This window comes from Podarcis cretensis (genome assembly GCF_951804945.1).
Source record: "Podarcis cretensis genome assembly, chromosome: Z".
Taxonomy (NCBI): domain Eukaryota; kingdom Metazoa; phylum Chordata; class Lepidosauria; order Squamata; family Lacertidae; genus Podarcis; species Podarcis cretensis.
In genome coordinates, this window is record NC_137184.1 from 22680519 (window position 1) to 22706555 (window position 26037).

The 26037-nt window shown below is 43.2% G+C and overlaps 1 protein-coding gene across 6 annotated transcripts in view; it reads right to left on the reverse strand.

The window, feature by feature from the left end:
* Positions 1–613: 613 nt before the first annotated feature.
* LOC307207495 (ubiquitin carboxyl-terminal hydrolase 12-like) overlaps positions 614–26037 on the reverse strand; it is a 50657-nt gene continuing 25233 nt past the window's right edge. For 4 of the 6 annotated variants that reach the window (XM_079961442.1, XM_079961446.1, XM_079961445.1 and 1 more), the window contains 7 exons: positions 24697–24910; positions 22889–23103; positions 18306–18382; positions 15485–15568; positions 13775–13972; positions 10041–10119; positions 614–2979 (listed from right to left, as the gene is read on the reverse strand). In XM_079961442.1, coding sequence (XP_079817568.1) covers positions 2878–2979; positions 10041–10119; positions 13775–13972; positions 15485–15568; positions 18306–18382; positions 22889–23103; positions 24697–24910 — 969 coding nt within the window. In that variant the 3' untranslated portion in view covers positions 614–2877. The remainder of the gene's footprint in view (positions 2980–10040; positions 10120–13774; positions 13973–15484; positions 15569–18305; positions 18383–22888; positions 23104–24696; positions 24911–26037) is intronic. The other 2 variants (XM_079961447.1, XM_079961443.1) reach the window with 2 other exon arrangements.

Genomic DNA, 26037 nt, shown 5'->3' on the forward strand with positions numbered 1-26037 from the left:
TGCCCTTACACTTGCCTACTGATGTATTATGTGCTAATGCCAGGCCTGAACATGCCTTCTAAGAGGCTGAGCTGTGAACTGGGAAGCTTCCATTTCAAATCTTACTTCTAGCTCTCTCATATGCAATATGGCTATATTACCAACATACCATATAACAAACAAGGGTAATCAGCATGGAACACTCCAGATATTCTGAACTATAACATATATCTTGTACTGGCATCAGTCAGGCACCTTTGTTATATCTGTTTTGGCACATACGAAAATCTCTGTTTGGGCAAACCTACCCAGAGACGTAAAAGCTTCCATGAGCTTTAATTTCTAATTTTAAAAAACGGCTTTCACCTTTGCTAATTTTAATCTATACTTTTGTTTTGCCGTTTTGTCAACCACTTACAAGTTTTATTTACAGGTAAGCAATACACACATTGTGCTAAATAAATAAATAAAAATATATAACTGGCATGAGTCACTTTATCTCAGCACAGGGAGACCACACATACCACCTTTCAGAGGATAGAAATGGAATAAACATATCCCCTAGTCTAGCATTTAAATTCAATTTAAAAACAGCAACAACGCACATACATTTGAGGCATTTCACCTTCACCATGCTCAATCTTTTATTGGAAACATTTCGGCAGTCATTTAATTATACAGAAGCAGCATCAAACCACTCTCTTCACAATAGAAACTGTAGCAAAAGTGCACTTTTAATCTATAGAATATATATCTCTTAATATTTTCTATTTCTTACAAGGCATTTTATTTGTAAAAGGATTATCACCAATTATACAAAATAGAAGTGGGTGGTCCTAAGTTCTGCCTTATGTTCTCCTACATTACTCTGCCATTTGCTGTTTAGTGCGTGCCTTCACACCTGTGACCTTCCTCTGAAGACCTACAAGATGACAGGCTTTACTTAACGGCCCCATTTTGGGTCTTTATGGGTGGACTTCTAGCCAAGAGAACATTCACTTGTAGAGCATTATCAAGAGCCAGTTGTCAAAGACTTATTTTATTAGTGATGACAACCTCTGAAGAAAAGATTACTTTTGCATATTTTGGCATTAATATATTAGGCAACATCAGTTTTCTCCCTGAAGTGGTTGAAGTGTGAATGCTGAAACCTGACAGTTTGTCCATTTTTAGTTGCAGAATTTGTTGCTAGCAGAATTCTGCCGGGGAGAGAACTGCGTAAGAAGACATTAAGAGAATGTGACGTGATGTTTGCACATAATGGTTGTTGTTGGGGTTTTTTGTTTTTTGTTTTTTTGGGGGGGGAAGAACCAGAGCACAAGTTATGGAATTGCAATTAAGTAGATCTCCTCCTCCTTGACAGTGAGCATGATACGGAGGGCTGCTTTGGGACAAGCAGAGGCGGCTTTAATGTTACAACCAAATGGAAGGCTGAATCTCCACTTCCACTCATGTGTCCCAGTACAGAGTTCCATGTGCTCTAACGCTTACAAGGAGCTGCTGCGCATGCTTCCCATTCCTACAATGGAGGCAATCCTGATGTTTTTAGAGGACTGCTCAAAGTGTCTCCCCTCCACTTGAACATGCTGGGAAGCCATTTCAGGTGGGAATGTCAATTTAGGCACAACAAAGACTCCCCATAGCCAAAACTGGTCACTGGATCCTGGACCACCCCACCCAGGAGGCACAGTGGTGACCAATTCAGGTGGCAGAATAAACAGGGGCAGCAGATCTGGTAAACAGACACTAAGTGAAATTCAGTCTTCATGAGACAGCCTTGTTTTTCTGTTGAAGCAGCAGACAATCGAGAACTGGGCAATTATACATGGTCCACAGCTTAAATTGGATACTTCTCAAGGCATCAGTACATGTTGACCTCAGTTATTTCTTCTTAAACTCCCGCTGTTTGCAAAACAAGGATGATTTGTTCATTAATTCTCAGAATTAGTGTTGCCTCTTAATAGGTATTTATAGAATGTAGATTCATTCCAAAAACTGCCTTTTTGTTTGTGTCTGTAGAGTTTGTTATACGGTGAAACAAACAACAAATATATCCATTTTCAGTAGAGGGCACTTTTGGCTTATATAAGAGCTCCAAGAAATACAATCGATTCATCTTACAGGTCCTCAAAGACTTCCATCTACTTTTTGCTCCCTTAGATTCTGCAATATTGCGGCTTTGAGTAGAGAATACATTATAAAGCACATAAAAATAACATTTCAATAAGATTTTTTTTTTGGGGGGGGGAAACAAAGTGGGGATAAATGAAGAAGAAGAATAGTGTTGTCTGAAATCAAAATGCTACCCTTTGAGGAAATTCACAACACTATAGGAACAACTTTTTCTTTTTCTCTTGCCACATACAGAATTAAAGGCATGATATTTCCAATACAATTTAATCTGGCAGCAATCCTGTTTTGGGCCACCAACAGCAGTCAGCAACTTTCTGCAACTCACACCCTAAAACAGGTCTTGAGCTGACACTGAAGACTGAAATCATTCTGCTAGAATACAGAAAAAAACAGGAGAAATAGAAACCAAGGGACAGTCTCAGGCCATCAACCCTGAATGATGAACTAACTGTACAATACTACTGAAAAGCAAGAAAATATTTCCTTGGTTCTTGAATGTTCAAGTAGGCATATTTCAAATAGAGGTAACACAGATTTGGGAAGACAATAGGTATAAAATAGCCCAGAAAGAAATCCAAAGCAAGATGCCTTCTTGCTAATGGCAGTTGTCGTCCTTGAGAAAATGTCCCAGTTTATGTCCTGGTGACGTCCTGTGGTCCTATGGCAATGATGAGGTATTGATTTTACTATCGCTACAATGTCCTATCTGAGCAGGGGCTTGATTCCTTTTCTGAAAACATGCAAGATGCTTCAGGGTGCACTGTCTTAGTGCCTTGATTCATAGAAGAGGATATATGCAGATTCTGAGTTTTTGGAACCGTCCGATGTTAATCCATAGAATTCTTCAATTGCTTTAGCATCAATTTTCTGCAATTTAAGACAACAAGAAGATTAAGGAGGGGAAAATAACATCACTACCTGCTGAATCTCACTTAGTGTGTCCCCCCCCCCTTTAAATTCAGCAAAATATTTCTGGGAGGTGGTGGTGGTGGTCACAGAGAGACTGCATCAGAATTAAAAGACTTGGAAAATTCACTTGGATTATGCAACCAGCTATTTAATTTGGATTATTAGCCACACATTACCTCTAAGTATACTACAGAAGGACAAAAATTGTTCAAAAACAAATATTTCCTAGCCTAAAAAGGTACCACTGATTAATCAAGCAGGACTTTAATTTAAAAGGGGGCTCATTTTAAAATATAAAAGCTTTCAATTTCTATAGAAACTTAGAAAATCATCTTAGAAAAGCTACAGTGGTACCTCAGGTTAAGAACTTAATTCGTTCCGGAGGTCTGTTCTTAACCTGAAACTATTCTTAACCTGAGGTACCACTTTAGCTAATGGGCCCTCCCGCTGCTGCCACACAATTTCTGTTCTCATCCTGAAGCAAAGTTCTTAACCCAAGGTACTATTTCTGGGTTAGCGGAGTCTGTAACCTGAAGCGTCTGTAACATGAAGCGTATGTAACCCAAGGTACCACTGTATTTTGCTTTAGGCTATGGAACTCTTTGTAATTAGAGACCATGCATCCTTTCCCTCTTAAGATGGTCTATTACACTGGTCAACAACAAATTTGTTGTCTGCGTTTTTTCAGCTGATTTAGGATAAATCTGATGCGCTGAATCCAAAAATCACATTGGTTTTGCTCAATCAGGTCAAGTTTTTGAGCTATGGCCAGGTCTTTTTTTACGTTTTTGTTCACATGTACGCTTGTGTGGAGCATTTTAGAAGAAGTTGGTGGGGGTAAAATGCCTTGTCAAATAATTGTTTTGATTGGAAATGACAAAAAGTATTCAGGTCCGATAGTTCTGGGTGATTATGTCGAAAAGGGATCAGTTTGAAGTCATAAAACCTCGAAATCTTCCATAAATTGGTCCAGCAAAGCATAAAGTTGGGCGATCAAAATTAAGTTAATGGGGCAGCCGCCTCACGAAGTATCCTGATCTTCAATCAGCACGTCGTCCTGTAGCTCATTGTGATGAAATTCCAATGCCTATCTTCGGAGAACTTCCTAACATTAGTGACAAAGATGCCTCCAGTGTTGAAGGACATGAAGAAGAAGAAGTGGTTCTTGAAGATGATGCTCCACATCCATTTTCCCAAAAGGAGTTGAATGATCTAGTTCGCGACCTCAGCTTGTCAAAGGACTGTGCTGAACTGTTGGCATCCAGATTGAAGGAAAAAAACCTCCTGACAGTGCTCGCATCAACTTCTTCCGCAACAGGCATCAAGAGTACCTCCGTTTTTTCTCGGAAGTGAAGGACTTGGTGTACTGTGCAGATATTGCGCAGCTTCTGCTCAAGCTTGGAGTGCCACAGTACGAACCCAAAGATTGGAGACTGTTCATTGACAGCAGCAAGCGATCACTGAAATGTGTTCTGCTACACAATGGCAACCAGTTTGCCTCTATACCCCTGGCTCACTCGCGTACACTGAAGGAGAACTATGAAGCGGTGAAGTACGTGCTGGAGAAAATTGGTTATGATCAGCATAAGTGGTTTATTTGTGTTGACCTGAAGATGGTGAACTTTTTGTTGGGACAACAGTCTGGCTTCACCAAGTACCCATGTTTTCTGTGCATGTGGGATAGTAGGGACCGTGCTCAGCATTACATGAAGGACTGGCCTGTGCGGGAGGAATTGGTGCCTTGCAAAGAAAGGAACATCATCAACGACCTTCTGGTGGACAGAGACAGAATACTCTTCCCACCGCTGCACATCAAGCTTGGCTTAATCAAGCAGTTCACCAAGGCTCTGGACAAGGATGGTGACTGCTTGTGCCAGGCTTTTCCAGGATTGACCATGGAGAAGTTGAAAGCTGGCATCTTTGACGGTCCTCAGATCCGTCAGCTCATCAGAGATCCAGAGTTCAGAAACTCAATGAACAAAGTGGAACTGGAAGCGTGGAAGGCATTTGTTCTGGTAGTGAAGAACTTTCTTGGCAACAATAAGGCCAGAAACTACGCAGAACTTGTCAACAACATGCTGACTGCTTTCAGAAACCTGGGCTGCAACATGAGCGTCAAGATGCACTACCTATTTTCACATATGGACCGGTTTCCTGAGAACCTGGGTTCAATGAGTGACGAGCAGGGGGAGAGATTCCATCAGGACATGAAAGAGATGGAGACCAGGTATCAGGGTCGCTGGGATGCAGTCATGATGGCTGACTACTGTTGGACTCTGAAGAGATACCTCCGTGCCGCTGAGCATTCCAGGAGTTCCAAGAAACAGAAGTTCAAGCCCTGAAGTCTGAAAAATGGTGAAGCAACATGCAATTTACGTGTACTTACCTTTATCAATGCCCACCATTCAGTTTACAGAAAACCTGACCTGATGGAGAGAAACGGATGCCATTTCCTGATTCAGCAGTGCAAAAATATCCTAAATCAGTTGTAGAAATCTAGACAACATTCAAAAAGTAAAAAATTGTTGCCCAGTGTTATCAACAGTAAATTGCATTAATTCTACCCTATAGTTACTTACTGGCATTGTGACAGCTTATCTTTTCTTTTTTAAAAAACAAACAAAAAACTGATTTTACTTTCATATGTTTTTTCCTGTAACCTGCTTGTTATTACAATTTAATTTAAAAATATTTGAAAATGTTAAAGTAAATGCATTTCTTTAGATTCTCCATGTCAGTGATGGGCAGGAGCCCGAGGAGTGGGGGCATGTGTGGGCAGAGGAGGCAGGTGGGAAGGATAATCTAAGGGGAGGGCCAGTGATTTGTGTGGTTCTGTGGAGCCGGTGAGACAGCTGCCTGTGGCGGTAGAAGAGGGGAGTCTGGAGGAGGAGACTTCGCCACAAGAGGATTTATCACCAGTGCTAAATCCATTTCATTGATAAGGCCCATACAGTAATGGAAGGTAAAATTTGGATGTGTAGGTAAAAAAATAAGCAGACATTTAATTTATCATAGCTAGCACAGTTCTTCAGAAACTGGCAATTATTGGCAAAACCCCCCAAAATATAAAGAAAACTGTTAGTATTGATCTACAGTGCAAAAGTAGATTTTGGGTTTGATGGATACAATCCAACAGCCCCCCTTTTTTGCACTGGGGTAGGGGTGGGCTGGATTGGGCAAATGGATGGCTGGAAACCCCAGAAACAAGGTGTGTGAAGGGCCTGAGTTAGCCTGGGATGCACAGGACCCAGAGCAGCACATGATACAATCAAGACTCATCTGGGACTAAAAAACCGTGCCAGCTTCAGGTTCACAGCATTTTGTCTGCCTGCCCGGTTGCCTGCCTTCTGCCCTAGCACAAGAGGCAGACCTATGGGTGTGATGGTGGCCCCATCTTTTCATCAAGCCCCATGGCTGCCAAACTGGGGTTTCAATTTCTGTCCAAATCTATGTTGTATTAATAAGTACCACCAATATTGAGGTTTTATATTCTTAAAAGATGTGTTAAATAAACTTGGGAGCACTATTTCTCATAGCCAACACTATTCTTTATTAGACATATTAGGACCCGAAGGCACAGTCGGATCTCACCAACCAGTTCTGGGCACCACAGTATAAGGAGGATATTGACAAGCTGGAAGGTGTGCAGAGGAGGCAACCAAGATAACAAAAGGTCTGGAAACCAAGCCTTATGAGGAACGGTTGAGGGAGTTGTGTATGTTTAGCCGGTAGGAAAGGAGATTGAGAGAGGGTATGATAGCAGTCTTCAAATATCTGAAGGGTTGTAATGTGGAAGATGGAATGAGCTGGTTTTCTGCTGCTCCAGAGGGTAGGACCCAAACCAATAGATTAAAATTAACACGGAATGAGATTCTGACTAAACCTTATGAAGAACTTTCTAACATTAAGAGCTGTTCAGTTGAACAGACTCCCTCGGAAGGTGGTGGGTTCTCCTTCCATGGAGGTTTTTAAATAAATGTTGGATGGCCATTCTGCTAGGGATACTGTAGCTGTGATTCCTGCATTGCAGGGGTTGTACTAGGTGACACTTCTATGATTCTTTGAAATGTTTGTATATGAAGGTGAAAAGGGATATGGGCATTTGGGACTTGCAATGACTACACCACAGGAGCAGACCTGTGATTCAGATCCTTGCCAACCTCCTGTTGAGCCAAAGCAAAAACAAGTCAAAGACTGGACAAAAACAGCAGAAGGCATAACCAGGCTCTCAGTGTCCTGAGTAATGGTGGAAGGCAGGCAACTGATACCAATGTCTGATTTAACAGAATCAACTGGGTAGCAGAGGATATGATATAAGCCATCCAACAAATTCAGGAGGAATCAGACAAGTCACGTCAGGAGATACTAGCAGGTGCTGGGAGGCAAGTTACTAGGGAGAAAAAGGGAGAAGATGATTAAATAAAAATTGAGAGCACTCACAGAACATCACAAAGAAAAACAGAAAAGGCAGCTGGAAAAAGATGAGCCAACACAGGGCTCATAATACAGCAACAAGAAGTCATTACTCGAATTAAACCAATGACAGCTACTCAGATCCAGGCTCTAACCAGGGAAATAGAGCCAATGACAGAATGAACAGTCTTCTGGCTCACATGGGCAGTGAGGCTGTGGAAAAGTCATGGTAGGTCTGCTGGGACTTTAAATGCACTAGCAGAGGCTAATGGTTCAATAGATCCATTGCACTCCTACCTGTTTGATACCAAGATAAGGATTCCTATGAAAAGTGGTTCAGGAGCCCAGCTATAGTAGTACTGGGGGAGCTGGATACAAGCTATTTCAATGCAATCCAGCAGAGACCAACTCAGATCCTGCATGAATATGTAGCCATCAATAAAACAGCAGCTGCAGGTACTGATTTGGTGACACATAAATCTGGGGAGAGAAACTGCGTTTCTGAGGACTCATACAGGCAGTGGTGGGAGGATTCTTCCATCCCATCCAGGCATTTCCCACTTTCAATGTGGAGCAGGATCCAGATGGTGACCCTAGGGCACCAAGGCTTGCCAACGACACCCTAACAGAAACTATAACACTGACAAAGAATACCTGTAGACACAGAATTCCATTTCTAAAAGAAAAAAGAGCAAGAACAGCTGTCCTCCAGAGTGATCTGATGACTCACCCCAGTGGAAACCTCAGAAACCAACCTAGCCCCAGGACACTAGACTGGCAGCAACCCATGCCACAAATGTCAATGCAGAACCCAAGATAGGTAGGCAGGTGCCACGGCAAAGGGAAGGGTATACACTGTATTTATGGCTTGATGGAAGATGTGGTCCTGGAACGATATGGAGCCAGACCCATATAAGAGAAAAGAAAGGAGGCTAAGCTCTGTCTCTATGGGGTTATAGGCATCAGATCTAGAATACACTGTGGTCCCTGGGAGAAGACCTTTCCACAACCCATCAACCAACCAGCTGATTACCAATTCTGTAATAAAAATGAAGAACTGATAGGGGAAACCTGAGGGTCCCATAACCCTGACCAGTGGCTAAATTGTGGAGGCCTCCCCTCCCCACCCAACAATAAGCCACTTAATTAACCACACAGCTTGGTTGCAATATCTTTTCCTTTAAACAAACAGAACTTTCTCCACACATGAAAAAATCTTTCAGACTAAGAACTGAAAAGGAAATGGGTTCCAATTTTCATTGCCAGTCCTTTCAACAACAGTTCTTAAGAAAAAATAGCCAGAGCATGAAAACAACTTCTTCCCGTTTCCGCAGCTATTTTTCACAATCTGATAAACACTTTGACGCTGCTGGCAAAACTATTGGCTTCTGGAAGTGAAAACACATCAGTCTCATGGCAACCAACACCCTTATGTTCCTTGCCCTAATATCAAGAATACTGCAGGATCAATACTGTATTTTTGGAAAAGTTACATCTTCATAGCCTTGAAACTTAGAAGTACAAGTTCGGTGTTGACTCAGAGTGTCTTTTCTAAATGGCCTCCTTTGTCTCTCCGGTGGAAAGCAGTGAATAGTGACAGCACTCTGACCCATTGACTGCTATGTCTAGACATCAACAGATGTTGCTCCAATCAAACAGGGAAGAGAAAACATGATCTAGACCAGTGTTTCTCAACCTGTGGGTCCCCAGATGTTGTTGGACTACAACTCTCATCATTCCTAGCCAGCATGACCAGTGGTCAGGGATGATGGGAGTTGTAGCACAACAACATCTGGGGACCCACAGGTTGAGAACCGCTGATCTAGACAGTGGACAGTAAATGGGATCAATTTTGTCCAGTGCAGATGTAACATGGGTACTCTGGTTGGCAAATCTGGAACTGGACAGGAACGAAACAGTCCCTCCTTTCCCCCCACTCCAGGGTGATCATCCTCTTTTATTCTGGATATTTAACTGGGATTTTGCACTACCTGTGCATCTATGTAAACCATTTTAAATGGAAGTCACAATTCCTTTGTAAATGAGAGATTGAACACATGCTTTGAAGTGGGTTTGCACACCATGGTTAGAAGAGACGTTTGAAATTATGCTGTTGCCTTTAACAAGGCAACCAACAGAGTGTAATAATTTAATCACTTTTCAGTATCAACTACCTTCAAGTCAGGGCACCTGTATCAGTTGACTTCAGTTGTTCCAGGACCTGCACTGAACCCCAACCTTCAAGATGGAACTTTATTAATTTTTGCCTCCCTTCTCCTTCCCTTCCCCATCCTGCTCTTTGCTTACTTATGAAGCCCATCCAGGACTTCTGCATTTGTTGCTATGCAAAAGCACCTGGTGGCAGATCTCTTAAGACTCCCCCCCCTTTGAACCCTTATTCTTCTGTGACCATCAGTGGCAAAGAATGAGAAAACAACAGCAAAATAACCAACCACCAAAAGTGTTTACGGGACTGGTAAAAGCAGCTCACTTTTCACCAGTCAAGGTAAAACGCCTAAATAATGTGTCGTGACAATGACTTACATCCAAGACACCGTGAGAGTTATCACCAGAGTGTGAGAAGTTGGCGTAATATATAGACCTACCTCTACAATATCATCATCAAACAGCAACCAAAAACCATGACTCTTCACAATGGTGATGTAATGTCCACGGTTTGGACCACTGGAACAAAACGAAAACGTTGGTGCTGACCTTTAAAGCCCTGAACACCTTTAACCCTGTATACCTCAGTGTCCTGAAGGAACATTTCCACCTCCATTGGACACTGAGGACCAGCTCTGAGGGCCTTCTGACGGTTCCCTCCCTGTGAGAAGTGAGGTTATGGGGAACCAGGCAGAGGGCCTTCTCAGCAGTGGCACCCGCCCTGTGGAACGCCCTCCCATCAGATGTCAAATAAATAAACAACTATACAACTTCTAGAAGACATCAGAAGGCAGCCCTGTATAGGGAAGTTTTTAATGTTTTATGTTTTACTGTGATGTTTTAATTTGTTGGATGTCGCCCAGAGTGGCTAGGGCAACCCAGTCAGACAAGTGGTATATTAATGTCATAAATTAATGGTTGTCACTGAAACCTACAGGTTTTTTTAAAAGTGTGTGCGAATACAGGATCCACACAGCAATGTAGGCCTAATTCTTAGCAACCTGGGAATCTGTGTCTGTGCTCTACCACTTCAAGCAGATGGCGGTTCACAAGACTGAACAGCCCTCCAAACGAAAACATATCATGTGCATGGCAAACTTGTCAGGGTAGCGGTTAGGCTGCAACCCTTCTCATTGGCATTTACTGTTCTTTGGGAAAGGGCTGTGTGACTCAACAGCAGCACACATGCTTTGGATGCTGCTGGCCCCTGACTCAACCCCTGGCCCCTGACTCAACCCCCAGCATCTCCAGGCAGGGCTGAGAGGAACTCCTGAGCCACTGCCAGATAGTGCAGTCACTACTGAGCTAGACTGACCAACGGTCTGACCATGTCTAAGGTGGCCTCCTATGTGCAGGTAATGCTCCCTTTTGCCATTTTTAATTGGCTATCCTTGTTAACTTGATGAATTCTCACCAGGTGGCGCTGACTCCATGAAAATATAAACCTTTAAAAACATTTGGTCAAACTATACTGCTTTAAATAATTTCATTGTTCCAATAATAGATTTTATTTCAATTTCCTTTTCAGAGAAGATGGGAGCAGCCTACACCTGGCTTCTACAATTAACTCAGCTTTTCTAAACGATCAGTCGAAAACATTAATTCATGTATAATTTGTGTGCGCATCAAGCAAATGTCTTAAATTACTGTAGGGGGCGGCAGGGAGTGGGGGAAATCCAACAATAGTTTTTTGCTTTTTAAAAACAAATTGAGAACTCATCCTTGATTGTACAAATGAGATGGAACACATTAAGCTACTGTAACATATAAAATAGTTATCAGTCATCTGTCACCTGCAGTCATGAGCAGCCATTCCCTAGTGAGCTACCCTCTGAGATGTAGACTTATTATTATTACTAGTATCACAACCACATTTATTACTTGCCCTTCACTAGCAGGGCCCAGGGTGGGTGACAACAATTTTAAAAATCAGTATTAAAAACAGTTAAAACAAACTACAAGCACAGGATTAGTGTGCATCCTGAAAACATACTTCTCAAGCCATAGCAAAGAGGTGCCTCTTTCACATTTCCTGAAATCTGAAATTCCACAACTTAGGGGTTGCCAGAGGTGATGCCCTCTGCAGGGATACAACCGCCACCCCAAACTTCTGAGTAGAACTACCAAGACAAACTACCAGGTATTCTGCTGATTTTACGCCCGGAGTGAGTCTGTAGGGAAGGAGGGGGTCATTTGGTGCCTAAGTCAATTAGTATTTCAAACACTAGTGTGAGCCCATTGAACTGGGCCTAGAAACAAACCTGTAGCCAATGCAGCTGTGTTAGAACAGGGGCTATATGAGTTCTATAGGGAAGCCCAGCCAGTAATCTGGCTGGAGCATTGTGAACCAGATGAAGTTTCTGAGTTGTCTTTAAGGGCATGTTGGAATAATCCAATCTGGAAGTTACCAGAGCATGGAGTACAGTGGTTAAGTCATCGCTGTCTAGAAGGGGCTGTAGTTGGCAAACCAGCCACAGCTGGAAGTAAGCATTCCTAGTCACTGAGGCCATCTGAGCCTCAAGTGATAATGTTGAATCCAGCAGTACACCCAAGCTACAGACCTGCTCCTTCCACGGAAGTGCAACCCTGTCCAGAGCAAGCCATCTTCCCACGTCCTTGACTTGAGAACTTGAGAACTTGGAACACATAACATCTCTGTCTTTTCAGGATAGTTTCTATTTCTTGGTCCACATCCAACCCACCAATACCTCCAAACACCAGTATAGCACCTCAGCCACCTCTCCTGACTCAGATGGGAGAGACAGATAGCGATGGGTGTCATCCACATATCCCTGCAAGAACCCTGCAAGATATCGCAGGAAAGCTCCCACAGTGTCAAACAGTAGCTTCCCATAGTTACTTTGTGGAAATGCCCCTGAAGATATGAGCAAAACTATTGAAGTACAGTGTGCTCAAGTCTCACTTTTTTGAGCCAATCCATCAACAATGTCACCAAACAGGGCAACTGAGGCAGTTTCAGAGCAAGACAGAAATGGATCCAGATATTCAGTCTTCTCAAAGCATGCCTGAAGCTGGACCAACACCACCCTCTCAAGTACCCTTGTCCCAAAAAGTGATATTTGTAAACAAGTACCGCCCCAGCGGGAAGGTAAACAGCATTTCCATGCACTGCTCTGGTTTTTCCAGAAGCAGCATAGACATGCTGGCCACATGACCCAGAAAAACTGTCTTCAGACAAACGCTGGCTCCCTCAGCCAGTAAAGCGAGATGAGCGCCACAACCCCAGAGTCGTCCGCAACTGGACTTAACTGTCAGGGGTCCTTTACCTTTTTAATGGTTGCTTAACACTTCCAGGTAGAGGGAGGTTCTAAGGAGGTTCTAAGGAAGTTCAGAGTGGGTGGTACCTCTCCCTCCTCAAATGAAGCACTGATCACTCCCTGGACCCACCTAGTCCATCTACTATGGCCAACTTTAAGAAGCCAAGATGGTCAAGGGGGTAGGTGGTCAACCACACTTCTTCAAGCTGGTCTTCATCCTCAGACATGCAGGTCACTAGAGTACAAAGATAACCTATGTGCTCCACAACAATGGTGAGTACACTCAGGAGAGATCATGCTGATGGCTCCACATAAATCACCATTCCACAGTGCGATGGGAGTCCCAACATGTCAGCTGGGAAATCCCCCAGAGCATTCAGGAATCCTCCATAATTCTGAGGGTAGACCATCCTATGGGAAGTGCCATCAGCTGGTGAAGACAGGTACCAAAGAGCAGAAGCAGAATGAACAAGAGGGGGACTACTTTGCACAAGAGAAGAGAGGTGAAAGCTGTAGGAAGATTTCCTTTAAAATGTTTTGAGAGAAGGCTTGTAATAGAGAACATGCAAGACACTCTTGTGTTCCTCCAGGTATTGCTGGACCACAACTCCCAGCCAACATGATCAGGGAACCAATTATCACAGGCGAATTATCTTGAATCTGTAGTTCCGCAACATCTGGAGGGCCACATTCTCCCCACCCCTGAAGTAAGAGAAAGCTTGAACAGACCAAAGACTCATGCAGTCCAGCACCTGTTCCTACAGCGGCCAAGCAAACGCTTATGGGAAGCCTACAAGCAGAACGTCTCCAAACAGACAGAGAACCGACAAATATTTTCCCCAAATACATAGCAAATGCTATATCACATGGTATGCATGTGATCTCTCATAGTTTACCTGCCGCAATGAATAACTACAGCCACAAGATCATACATCCTATCTGGGTTTGAAGCATCTCCTGAAGTGTTGAAGAGTCGAAGCTCCAAAGGAAAGATTACACGGTAGGAAAGTTTGGTATATCGATGCAGATGGTCTATGTATTTGAATCTTTTCAAGTGCAGAGAAAGAATCATGGGCAACTTTTTCACTCGCATCCTAGGTCCACAAAATAAGAACAAAAGAGAATGAGATGGTGGAGGGTGGAATCCATGTTATGAAATCACTCTGAATTCTAAGAAAGCTTGTTTAAAACAGTAAACATGGTAAGTTATTCAAATAAATGGATAGCTTTTTCAATATTAGCAAATCTGAAACATTACTCAGTACCTCTTTTGTGCAACATTGGGAAGAATCAGTGCGGCTGTTTGCCAACCTGCTGCCCTCTAGATGTTTTGAACTATAACTCTCATCAGCCTCAGCCTACAAGCCCTCTTGTGCTGGCTGAGGTTGATGGAAGTTGGAGTGCAAAATATCTAGAGGGCACAAGGTTGGTGAAGGCTGAGAAAGAGCATTATGGAGCATCTGGACTCAAAGCAACTTCTTATATGGCCCAAAAGCATCCGTCTCTCATCACAACAAGGAAAGCAGAAGAAAGAATGAACTCTGCCTTTTGGCTCTGGCTGCTATTGACTAAGAAATAAGAACAATTGATTTTCTCCTGTATCCTTGAGAAAAGTAGGAGGCAAAAGTGGTAACACTTACTCTTACCCAACCATCCAAGTCAGATGGCTTTAATTTGTTTTTGCAGGTTATCAGTCGGCATTTTCCAAAAGGAGAAAATATTGAACAGAAGATATTTGATTGGCTCTGCTTCAAAACACAAAATATGTTCCTGCTTTGTATTGAGACATGACAGCTTTCTTTTACATAAGTCACACAGGATGAAGCTTATCAGGGTCGCAGCCTCCACATGTAAACCTTCAAACACTCTGCATCAAGAATACGAAGTTTTGTGCCTGCTGAATTCTGCAACTTGCTGAGTTCAGTCTCTTATTTTGCATAAATCATTCATCACCTTTTATAAAAACAGGTTTGAACAACTGATTCAGATTCTGAAAGTCATGCACAGAGCTTCTTCAGTGCACCCTCAACCAATGGCCGACTACTGGAAACTTAGTTTAGTCATCCTTCCACCACCTGAGATTTCAGCAGGCATAGTTTCAAGAAATCCATCACAAAAGTGGGGCACCCCACAAGCAAGCAAAAAAAGGGGGTTCAGCGACAGAAAGTCTAGGGAATACAAATTGTTCCAAACTGCAGTTGCTTTGAAATAAGTGCTGCTTTGTAGCATGGAGAGTTCCCACCACCACCACCACCAAAGCAGTAAACATACAATATCATGTTTGGTGTTTTTCTGTACTCATAGTATTGCAGCAGACACACCTGGCTCTCTATATAATGTATTGTCCCTAATTCAAACAAAAGAGAACTGTAACCAACCTATCTTATTTTTATTGAGAACCAGGGTGGTTTAATGATTAAAGTGCTGGACAAAGGAAGACACAGGTTCAGATTCCGAATGGACTTTTCTATCACTTTTTCTTATCCTAATCTACCACACAAGGCTATTGTAAGAACAAAAGGGGATGGAGAACCATGCCTACTGCCTTGAGCAGATAGGAGGGAAAGTGACATAAAAATGCAACAATCAATAGCTTTTAGGCTTACCTCTTTTGCGCTTCCTGTTTGCTGCGACACTGCTCACAGTAGTATTTTTGATCACTGCACAGAGTCTCAGAATTACTGAATTTCCTGTAAAAATGGGAAGTTAAATCAGAGTTAGGGCAGTTAGGGCAATTAGCGAATCCCATTTTTCAAAAGTCAAAACCATGGATCCCCTACTTTTGAAAATGTTGGTATCTCTGTCATAGTTTTTGTTATGTGAACAGCACTCAATGAGTCCCAGTGCAAAACCAGGATGTGAGTCTTCTGCACCTTGCTCCTGTGCAAGTCATGTTACCCACACAAGAGCACAGCCCCCCAAAACCGGATGTTCCGGACAACTGACGGGTATGTGCCACAGGCCCCCTGGGTGGGTTGCATGGACCACCAATTGGCAGCCACTGAGTTAGCACATTCAGGCGTTTCACCACCAACCAAGAACTCCTGTTTGCTCATACCTCATACTGGGGAGCAGTTTACCTATGAGAGTGCCTTACCCCATTTACACCCACTCAACCATTTCAATTGGTGGAACTGGCACTGTTTCAGGTGCCACATTAATACCTACTCCGCATTTGTAAGCACATAATAATAATAATAATAATAATAATAATAATAATTTATTATTTATACCCCACCATCAGACTGGGTTTCCCCAGCCACTCTGGGCAGCTTCCAACAGAATATTAAAAATACATTAAAATCTTTTAATGTGGCAGCACCTCCATTTTGGAACTCCCTGCCTATTGATATAAGGCAGGCGCCTGCACTGTACTGTTTTTGGCACCTGCCAGAAACACTTTTATTTAGACAAGCCTACCTAGATATTTAGAAAGGTGGTGCAAGTTTTGTTTTGAATTTATTCATAATTTTAATTTTTTGAAAGTTTTAAATTATTGTTGTTAATTCCTTTTCATATTTTTTTGTTTTGTTTTGTAAAACACATTGTTTTGTTTTACAATCAAGCAGTGTATAAATTTTATGAGATAAATAAAACTGTTTTTTATTTATACTATAGCAAACTCAGGTTCATGGGAGAAAACTCACATCCCATCCGGCCCACAAACTGGACAGCCGGCAGGATGAGGCTGAAGCTTCCTCTGTCACATGATTTATTCTGTCACATGTTCCTAAGGCTCCATTCCTCGCATTTCTGCACCACAGGGATAGGGAACTTGTAACTCAAATCCCAGCAACTCCAATGAGAGCTGAGAAATAAGATCTGTGGAAAACCACTACTAGTCTGTCTGCACAGGCGATAATGTGTTGGATGAGGGTAATGCTATCAATGGTGGAATGCTGGAAACCACAGAGTGCTGTCGCATTCATGTCCAGCCCTGTTACTCAACTCAGTAGAAGGCAGATGATTACCTGATTGACTGAACTGATATCCTGCCCTTCCTTCCAAAGGAGCCCCAGATGACTTCCTATGTTCTCAAGGCTTCCCATTTCTAGCATAAGTGAACTTGCTCGTTTTCATCCCTTCATTGGTGTGATGTGAACAATGGGTTAAATGACAGTGCTTGGGCTCATGTCTGGAGGAAGCACATCCCCTAAGTCTGGATGCTCTGAGATAAGGGTGCTGAGTCATTCACCCTCCCATCGGTAGGTGCAGAGATGGGTATAATAATCTCTAGCTTTCAGTATGTCTTGTGTATGTCCTGAGGTCCATGTTCTGTCCTGATGCTGTCAGGATCCAACTCTGAATCTGTGAGAGTCAAGAAAAGAGGCTGTGGTTTTTACATGGTGGTAGTGCTAGCGGATTTATCTGTACACGTTATCTTTACTTCAAAGCCCAGAAGAACTTTATATAGAAGATAGTACTGTTTCACTTTGCTTTGTACCTGGGGACTCTGGAAGCTGTTCTGCTGGGAGCAGGAAATCTCTGAAGATTCTGCTGGGGCTCTGTATGCTCTGCTGATACATCACACTGGCTGAGGTATGGTGAACTACCAAACTACCTCAAGGACTGCCTCTTCCCATATGAACCTACCCGGACCCTGAGATCATCCACTGAGGTCCTTCTTCAAGTGCCTCCTCCGCGAGAGGTCAGGAGGGTGGCAACACGAGAATGAGCCTTCTCTGCAGTGGCTCCCTGTCTATGGAATGCTCTCCCCAGGGAAGTTCGCCTGGTGCCTTCACTATACACCTTTAGGAGGCAGGCAAAAATGTTCCTTTTCAACCAGGCCTTTGTCTGACTTGATCTACATCCTATACCCTTTTTAAAAATGCTGGCTCTTTGGGGCTTTTGTTTTTTATTGGGTTGTTGTTTTGATTTGATTTGATTTTATGTATTTGATATTTTATGTGAACCACCCTGAGACCTTCAGATATAGGGAAGTATAGAAATTAAATTAATACAATAAGAATAATAACTGACTTGCACAAGTCACCAACATGCTTGCTATGCGGACTCTGGCTTTTCTCCCCACTCCACCCATCTGTTGAAATTTAGAGGATATGTTCCTTGGGGAAGGATACAACTTTTTAATGACATCTCTCAGTAAAACAGTATTCATGATGACCTCCAAACATTTTGGACTATGACTCCCATCAACTCCAGCGAGCACAACCATCGCCAAAACATCACTGGCGGTTTCTAAACAGAGGTTGGATTGTCACCTGCCAGGGATTTTTAAGCTGTAAATCCTGCACTGCAAGGGATTGCCTTAGACCCTTGGGGTCCCTTCTAACTCTTCAATTCTAGGATTCTATGATCCGGAGGTTAGCAAAAGGCTCCTGTAAAGTGTCATATATTGACAGCATTACACAAGTGCTTATCTGGGAAGCTCTTGAGGTGTTTGGGTTTTTTTAAAAAATAAAATACCTCAAACAGTGTGTTATTGATGTATTTTGTTCCACATCAATTGAAAGGTCCAGAAAGTCCTCATCTTTGCTGCTAACCTTGAAAAGAAAAAAGAAAAAAAGAGGCAGGGTAAATGGAATAAAAATAAGCAAGTTTAGAAATGCTAAAACGTAAGAAAAGTCTACTGGATCAGACCACTGGTCCATCTAGTCCAGCATCCTGTTCTCACAATGGCAAACCAAGTGTCTGTGGGAAATCTACAAACAGGATGTGAGCACAAAAGCACACTCCCCTCTTGCAGTTTCCAGCAACTGCTATTCAAAAGCATCACTGCTTCTGACTGTGGAGGCACAGGACAGCCACCATGGTTAGTAGTCATGCTTCAAGTTTAAGAAAGAAGACATCTTTAATACAGGCAACTTCCGGTTTAGGCATGTCGGAATAATGTGCAATCACGCACACTGCCAAACCAACTGCACACTGCCAAACCTGGAGGTAGCCCCCAAATACCACAAAAACATCATGCAAAGGGACAGAGCGGGGGCAAGCGGGCTTATGCAAGCTCCGCCAATGCACGCAGAACCCCCGCACAGGATTGCCTATACTCAAATGGAAGTATGAGTAGGGGTGGTCACAGAAGCAATGAAAAGTGGTAGGAAGGGGAGAACCAAACAGGAGTACCCAAGAATCCTTGGCAATACTGCAGAGAATGACGGACACGGCTCTTTGATCTCATGCAGTCAAGCATCATTTGACACGCAGCATCCTCTCGCACTCATAAATCAATACCACAGCTTATAATACAGATTCATATGCTATAGATCAGCTTTCCCCAACTTGACAGCCTCCAGATACTGACTGGGGCTGACGGAAGTTGTAATCTCAAACATCTGGAGGGCATTAGACTGAGGAAGGCAGCTATGGACCACTGGCTTTCTATTAATGGGTTGCAACCCCCAAATTAGTCATGACCTGACCTCAGTAGGGGCATACCAGTTCCACTAACATTTGTTTTTTTATTAATTTTTTCATCCTTATTTTTTTAAAGAGATAAACAGAAAGGCAGGGAAGAAAGGAAGGCAAGGAAGAAACAGACAACAAAATTATGTGACATAACTCCCCCTGCCCCCTGCAAACCCCAGGGATTGTAGTTTGCTCCCCTGCCCCCACACTACAATTCCTAGGGTTTTCCTGCAGAGAAGGAATGACTGTCAAACTGGTATGTCTGCAGTGAGAAATAAAGACAAGGAATAATTAAAAGATGCTAAAGAATCAATGATGAGCCCCATGCTGCCTCTTATTGCCTCTCTTCATATACTGGGGGACATGTTGGATCAATTGCTGGACTTCAACTCCCTTCATCCCTGACTAGTTCCCCTCCCCTGCTGTAATAAAACTTCCATTTTTAGAAGCTATTGTATTTTAAATCTGGTGCTCAAACAAACAAACAAACAAACAAACAAACAAACAAACAAACAAACAAACCAGGAGGCGGGCTATTGCCCTAACAGCCTGATGCGGGCTTCCTAGAGGAATCTGTGTAGCCACAATGGGAAGCTGCAAATGGGTTCCAGTCTGAGATTCACATTGCTGGTTGGAGTTAAAGGTTTCAGGTCTGAAAAGGTTGAAGACTGCTGAAGATAAGAGCTTAAGAGGAGCTTGCTGGATCAGGCCAGGAACCCATCTAGTCCAGCATCCTATTCTCACAGTGGCCAGACAAGATTCTTGTGAGAAACCAGCAGGCAGGATCTAAGCACAAGAGCACAGTCGCCTCCTGTGTCTTCCAGCAGCTGGTATTCAGAAGCATTGCTACCTCTAACTGTGAAAGTAGAGCACAGCCATCATGGCTAATAGCCATCAATAGGCCTCTCCTCCATGAAACTGTCTATTCCTCTTTTAAACTCATCCAGGCTGGTGATGATCACCGCCTCCTGTGTGAGTGAGTTCCTTAGTTTAACTATGCACTGCATAGGAATACTTCCTTTTATGTGTCCCGAATCTTCCAGATAGCTGCTCAGCCTCTTCTCAAAATAAGGGGCAGTTGCAGGCTACATGTAGTTTCATCCACTCAGAACACCTCCCCATATAAAATGACAAACTAAGCAGAACACTATTTGTCCAATCAGCAATTCCAGTGGTGCAAATGGAAGCCTTCTTTCCAGTGCAAAGGGATGTGCAACTTCCCCCATCCAATCCAGACAGGGACTGCAGCTGGGCATGTTCAGGTTTAAAGCCCTCCCCACTACTCCCTTGATTGGCTCTGAATTCAGCTCACCTGTGATTGCTATTTATATTTTTAAAAACAAACCATTCACACAACTGTTAATTGTGTGAGTGGGGTTATATTTAGTTTGGCCTTTGGAAAGCCTTGCACTGGCGAAAGGCAATTGCCGCAGAACCAAATTTTCACAACCTGCGCCATGTCGGCTGAGAAGATCCCTTTAGAATGGAGCAGGTATCAAAACCAATGCTATTTTTAAAGCACATTAAGTTTAAAAGCCCACTCGAGATTCCCCCCTCTGCCTAGGACTTTACTTTTCCGAAATAGGTCAGGATCTAGAGAGCTATTTTAAGAGCCCCACACACGTGCGCATGCGCGCGCACACACCCACACACTGCTTTGGAAGCTCATCTCTTGTTTTCAAAGGCAATTCACCATATAGCAGAAGGGACTCTTTGAGAAACACATCCAAAGCAAGTCATGTAGTTCCTTGGATGCAGGACATGCTGATTGACTGGATTTGTTCCAGGAAACGATGCAAATTAATGGCTGGCTGACTTAACTGGTTCCTATTTCAATCTTCTTCAGACTGAAATGCATCTTAAGAAGAGCCCTGCTGGATCAAGTGAAGTAGATTTTAACTTCAAACCTGTTTCCAAGAGTGATAAGGCAGATGTATCAAGAAAATCTAAAGTACGATGGCAAAAACCAGCAAAACTGATAACACTGACTGTTCCATATAGCTGCCATGGCTTACAGCCATTTGTCTACTCCAGCCTTTGCCTGCCTGGTGCCCTCCAGATATTTTGAACTACAATTCCCATCAGGGTATCGGCTGCAGCTGATAGGAGCTGCAATCCAAAACATCAACAAGGTATCAGGCTGTGGTGAAGGCTGCTCTACTCCTTCAGTCTATGGGGAACTCACCTTAAATCTCCCCTGGTTATCTTAGACAGGTGACATCCACACCACACATTAAAGCACATGGCTCTCAGTTCCCAGAATCCTGGGAGCTGTGGTTTACTCTTAACAGATCTGAAATACAAAGCACCATTAACAAATGGCATTTTCCAAGCTTCTTCGCGGGGAGTCATACGCATGAAATGTGCTTTAAATGTATGGTGTGGATTACCTTAGATTCCCCCCCCCAAAAAAAGTAGTCAACATATTCATACCTTCTTATTTGACTCATTTTTTCATTTCGTTAGCATACTAGCCATGAAGCTAAATATACAAGGCCTTTGCTGGAATACCTAAGACGTGCCACCAATCACCTAGCTTGATGGTCTTGGTGTTGCTGGGCTTCTGGAACCTGCTTTTTAAAAAATCACTCATCCTCCCAAGCTTTTGGAGTTATCTGATTGTTCAAGGTCTCTGAGTAGTTAATGGCCATTGCAAAGAAAGTTTGCTTGACACTTTTCTTTTAATTTTTTTGGCGGCTGCTGTGTTCCTTATTTTATTTAAACTGTGTTTTATTGGTTAGATGTAGCAATTGTTTTGTTTAAATATTATTTGTATCCCATTATGGGATCCAGAATGAATGAAGAGCACACTTAAAATGTAATAAAACAGGTAAGACCAAAGTTATCACCATACTAGACTCCCCAGCATTTACCACAGGGATGGAGAATGTTTTTCAGCCTGAGGGCCATATTCTATTTGGGCAACCTTCTGGGGGCCACACGGCACTAGTGGGTGGTGCCAGAGGTGAAGAAGGCAAATAAACAGATGTCAATTTCTAGCATTCATCAGGCAAGCATGCTAGGACACATTCTAGCAAAGCAAAAACACTCAAGGATGGTGAGAAGCAAGTCTGGTAATGGATGTGGCCTAGGAAGAGTTCTAAGGACCAGATGGAGAAGCCTGGAGGGCCAGATTTGCCCCCACTCCCCCGATGAGGTTCTTCACCTCTGATCCAATACTGACACATCACACTTCTTGCAAAACTGCTTTCCTACATCATTGTGGGACCTTGTGCCCCTTCTGTCTGGTATCCCATAACAGAGTAAATTATTGCAAACAACACACAATAAAAACCCCTCCTCTGTGATCGTGAGGAACCAAGAAGTGAAAAACAGGCATGCACAGGAGGTGGTAGCATAAGTCTGAATCACACCTCACCAAGGGAGAGTGGTCACTGAGTGACTTTAGTCCAGTTATAGTCTCTCAGCCTAACCTACCAGGGTTGTTGTGAGGATAAAATTGGGAAGGGGAACCACGTATACCACCTAGAGCTCATTGAAGGAAAGGCAGGATAGAAATGAACAAAAAGAAAAGAAGTCATACTCTGAGTAGTATGACTGAAATCAATGGACCAACATACTCTAATGGCTTATTGTTGGATAAGGAAGAGCTTTGGGGGATTTAAAGAACAACAACATACAGATTCACAGGTAAGACATCTGGTTTCATTGGTTAGTGTCCCCTGGAAGATTTCATGGACCCAAGTGCGGTCCACCTTCTCCCCTTTGCTTCTATTCCGCAGCTTGCCATTTTGCTTTTCCTGCTTCTTCTCATCTCGTAGTAAGTCAGCAATCCTGTTCAGCAGGTAGTTCAGTAATTCATGTGCGTCCTGTTGCATGGTGTTGTTGAAGAGTTCTGGCAATGAAGATGTGCAAGACAAACAAAAGGAAGGGCGATTAAAATGCTGTTAGGTCACTCGCAGCGTACAGTTTCAGTTACTTCCAATATGAAGTATGGTGGGGTAGAAGGAGGTGAAATGCACTGCGTAATACTGTTCCTCTTAATTGTGCCACATGATATTGGTGCTCCACTCTGCCTCATTAAGTCTGGAGAGTTATTTAGAGACTGACAATGGACACAAGGCTTAGGTAAGACACAGCTGACTGGCTGAGGCACAGAGCGCTTTTAAACCAAGCTGGATTGATTGCTGCATGTATTTTTATACGCATATATTAGATCTAGCAGAGAAAGTGCGGATCCACTATGGAGATTCCCAGTACTAAGGCATATAAAGTCTTAAAGAACTTAGAAGCAGGATACCTAGCATACCACTTCCCCTCAGACATTCCTGGCCAATGGATAAGATCTTCAGACAAAGCCTTGCTGGCTATACTGAAGCCTCTGGGATGCTGCCCTATGACACCTAGGGTGTGGGTCTTCTTAGTATGGGCACCAACCTTCTGTACACCCTCCCAAGGGCAGAAGGTGGTGGACACAGTAGTTACTTTTAAATGCCTCTTGAAAACACACTCCCCTGTTTCAGCATTCAATATCCAGGCTGTACGCTATTGTTCACAAAATTAGTAAAAGGGAACAAAGTATTAGAAGTTGCTATCTGTTGGCTGTTATCTCTTAATTTAGTTAATTTTGGCATCATTTTAATTTTCCAGACTTCCATTAACCACTCTTTCAACACTGGATATGTACATTCATGCCATCCCTTCAGGATCATAAATTTCAGCACTTGTCAACAAGCGCCATATCAGCAGCTAATTTCCCATCTCAAATATCCAGGTAATGGGCAGGATCCAGGCTAAAGCAGCTGCACTAAAGTCCCATTTATTTCAACGAGGGACTAAGCCATGGCCATCTTGTCCCATTGATCTCAGCAGGATCTAAATTATAAATAGTTATAAACAGTTCTAACTTATGTTTTATTGTGGGTGTGCATTGGGAGGGGTGAATAACAAAGCACACTGGAGTGAACTGGCGAGTGGCTTCTTCTCTCCTGCAATAAGATTAGGGCCCCAACAAACCTCACATCACTCTGCTGTTTTGGGCCTTTTCTGTCCCATACATGTTCCATTCTTTCTTACAGATTTCTTTTTGTTATTGTAAATTGTTTTAAACTGTTCTTACAGTTGTGCTTTAATATTGTAACCTGCTCTGGGACAATAGGGTGAAGGGCGGGTACTTAACAACAACAACAACTTGTTTGTTTGTTTGTGGCTCTCTCCTCCTTGTTTAATCGCCACAACAACCCTAAGAGGTAAGTTTGGCTGAGAGGCAGTGACTGGCCCAAGGTGAGCTTCATGGTCAAATAAGGATTTGACCTCTGGTCTCCCAGATTCCAGTTCAACACTCAAACCAATACATTACCCTCTCTGCACCCCCCCCATCTCCATGTTCCTCTAGGAAGCAGCTCCCAAGCCACTAAAGTAACACCTGAAAGGCCCCCAAGGATGCATAACACTGAAGTGGACATGGAGATTTAAGAAGTCTAGTTACCGTTGTCTTTCCGCAGCTGGGAAATAAATTTCTTGGGAGGGATGGCCCCCACCTTCATCTTTTGTGTAGCGATGTCGTTGAAAAGCTCTGAGAGGCATGTCAAAAGGGTTTCCTTTTTGTGCGGCTGGACCTTGTAAGCCAAAACCTTTTCCCGAAACGGACGACAAAAGTAAAGTGCCTGCAGAACAGAGTTGCAATAGCAGGTATTGCCAAACTAAATGAAAGAAAGCCGGGGGCGGGGGGAGAGAAAGAGAGCAAAAAAAGAAGAATTTTTATTCAAGGTCTACTAAAATGGGGGGGGGGGAGGCAAAAAGTACCTGAACTAGCTGCAGTGAAAGGGCATGAGGGAAATAAGCAGAGTATGACGGAGGCTGACTGCACAATGCATGTGATTTCATGAAATGGGATGGAGGCTAGCTTTAAATTATCTGTTTACCGGATTGTCCCGAAAATAAGCCGCACTTGCCCCCCAAATTCTGACTGTGAAAAGTTAAAGTGCGGCTTATATTCAGAACCGAGCGCTGCACTCCCAGCTTCTGGCACTACTACCCTGAATGGGGGGTGGAGATGGGGCAACCGGCGCTGGCTTGGGAAGGTAGTACCAGGAGTTGGTAGTGCTGGAAGTCAGGCATGCAGCGTGCGTGGAATCGAGCACTGGCACCAGTGTGGGGAGCAGGGCGCCAAGGCCAGCCACCCCCCATTCAGGGCAGTAGTGCCAGGAGGTGGGCCACACCCGCAAATTTTAAAGGTGCGGCTTATTTGCGGGTATGATTTATATTCGGACCAATATGGTATTATAACCATTATTATAATTATATATATTATAAGGCTTAGTTCTCCAACACCTAATAGAGAAGTACTCATCTAGTAATACTGTCTCTCTCTAGGTGGCCTTCATCGACTTCAGAGCAGCCTTCAACTCCATCTCCAGAATAAAGCTATGGGGAAAACTGGAGACTTCCACACTTGACAGACGCTTGCTATATTTAATACGCACAGCACATGAAGGGACCTTGCTAAAAGTGCCTTGTTCCCTCCAGCGACATCTATCCAACACAATAGAGACCAAGAAGGGAGTCAAGCAAGGATGCATATTGGCCCCATCTTTATTCAATTTTTATATATGAATTTCCACCCTCCAAAACTCACAGGAAAGCATATTCCGGTGCTGCTTTACGCAGATGACGCAACAAGCAGCATATTGCAAGGAGGGCCTATTGGAGCTCAATTACCAGAAAACCAAAATTGTGGTTTTTGCCAAGAGGCCCAAACCACGTGCATGGTTCATCAATGGGCACAAGATCGAGCAGGTCACCTGCTTCAAATACCTGGGTCTAGCCC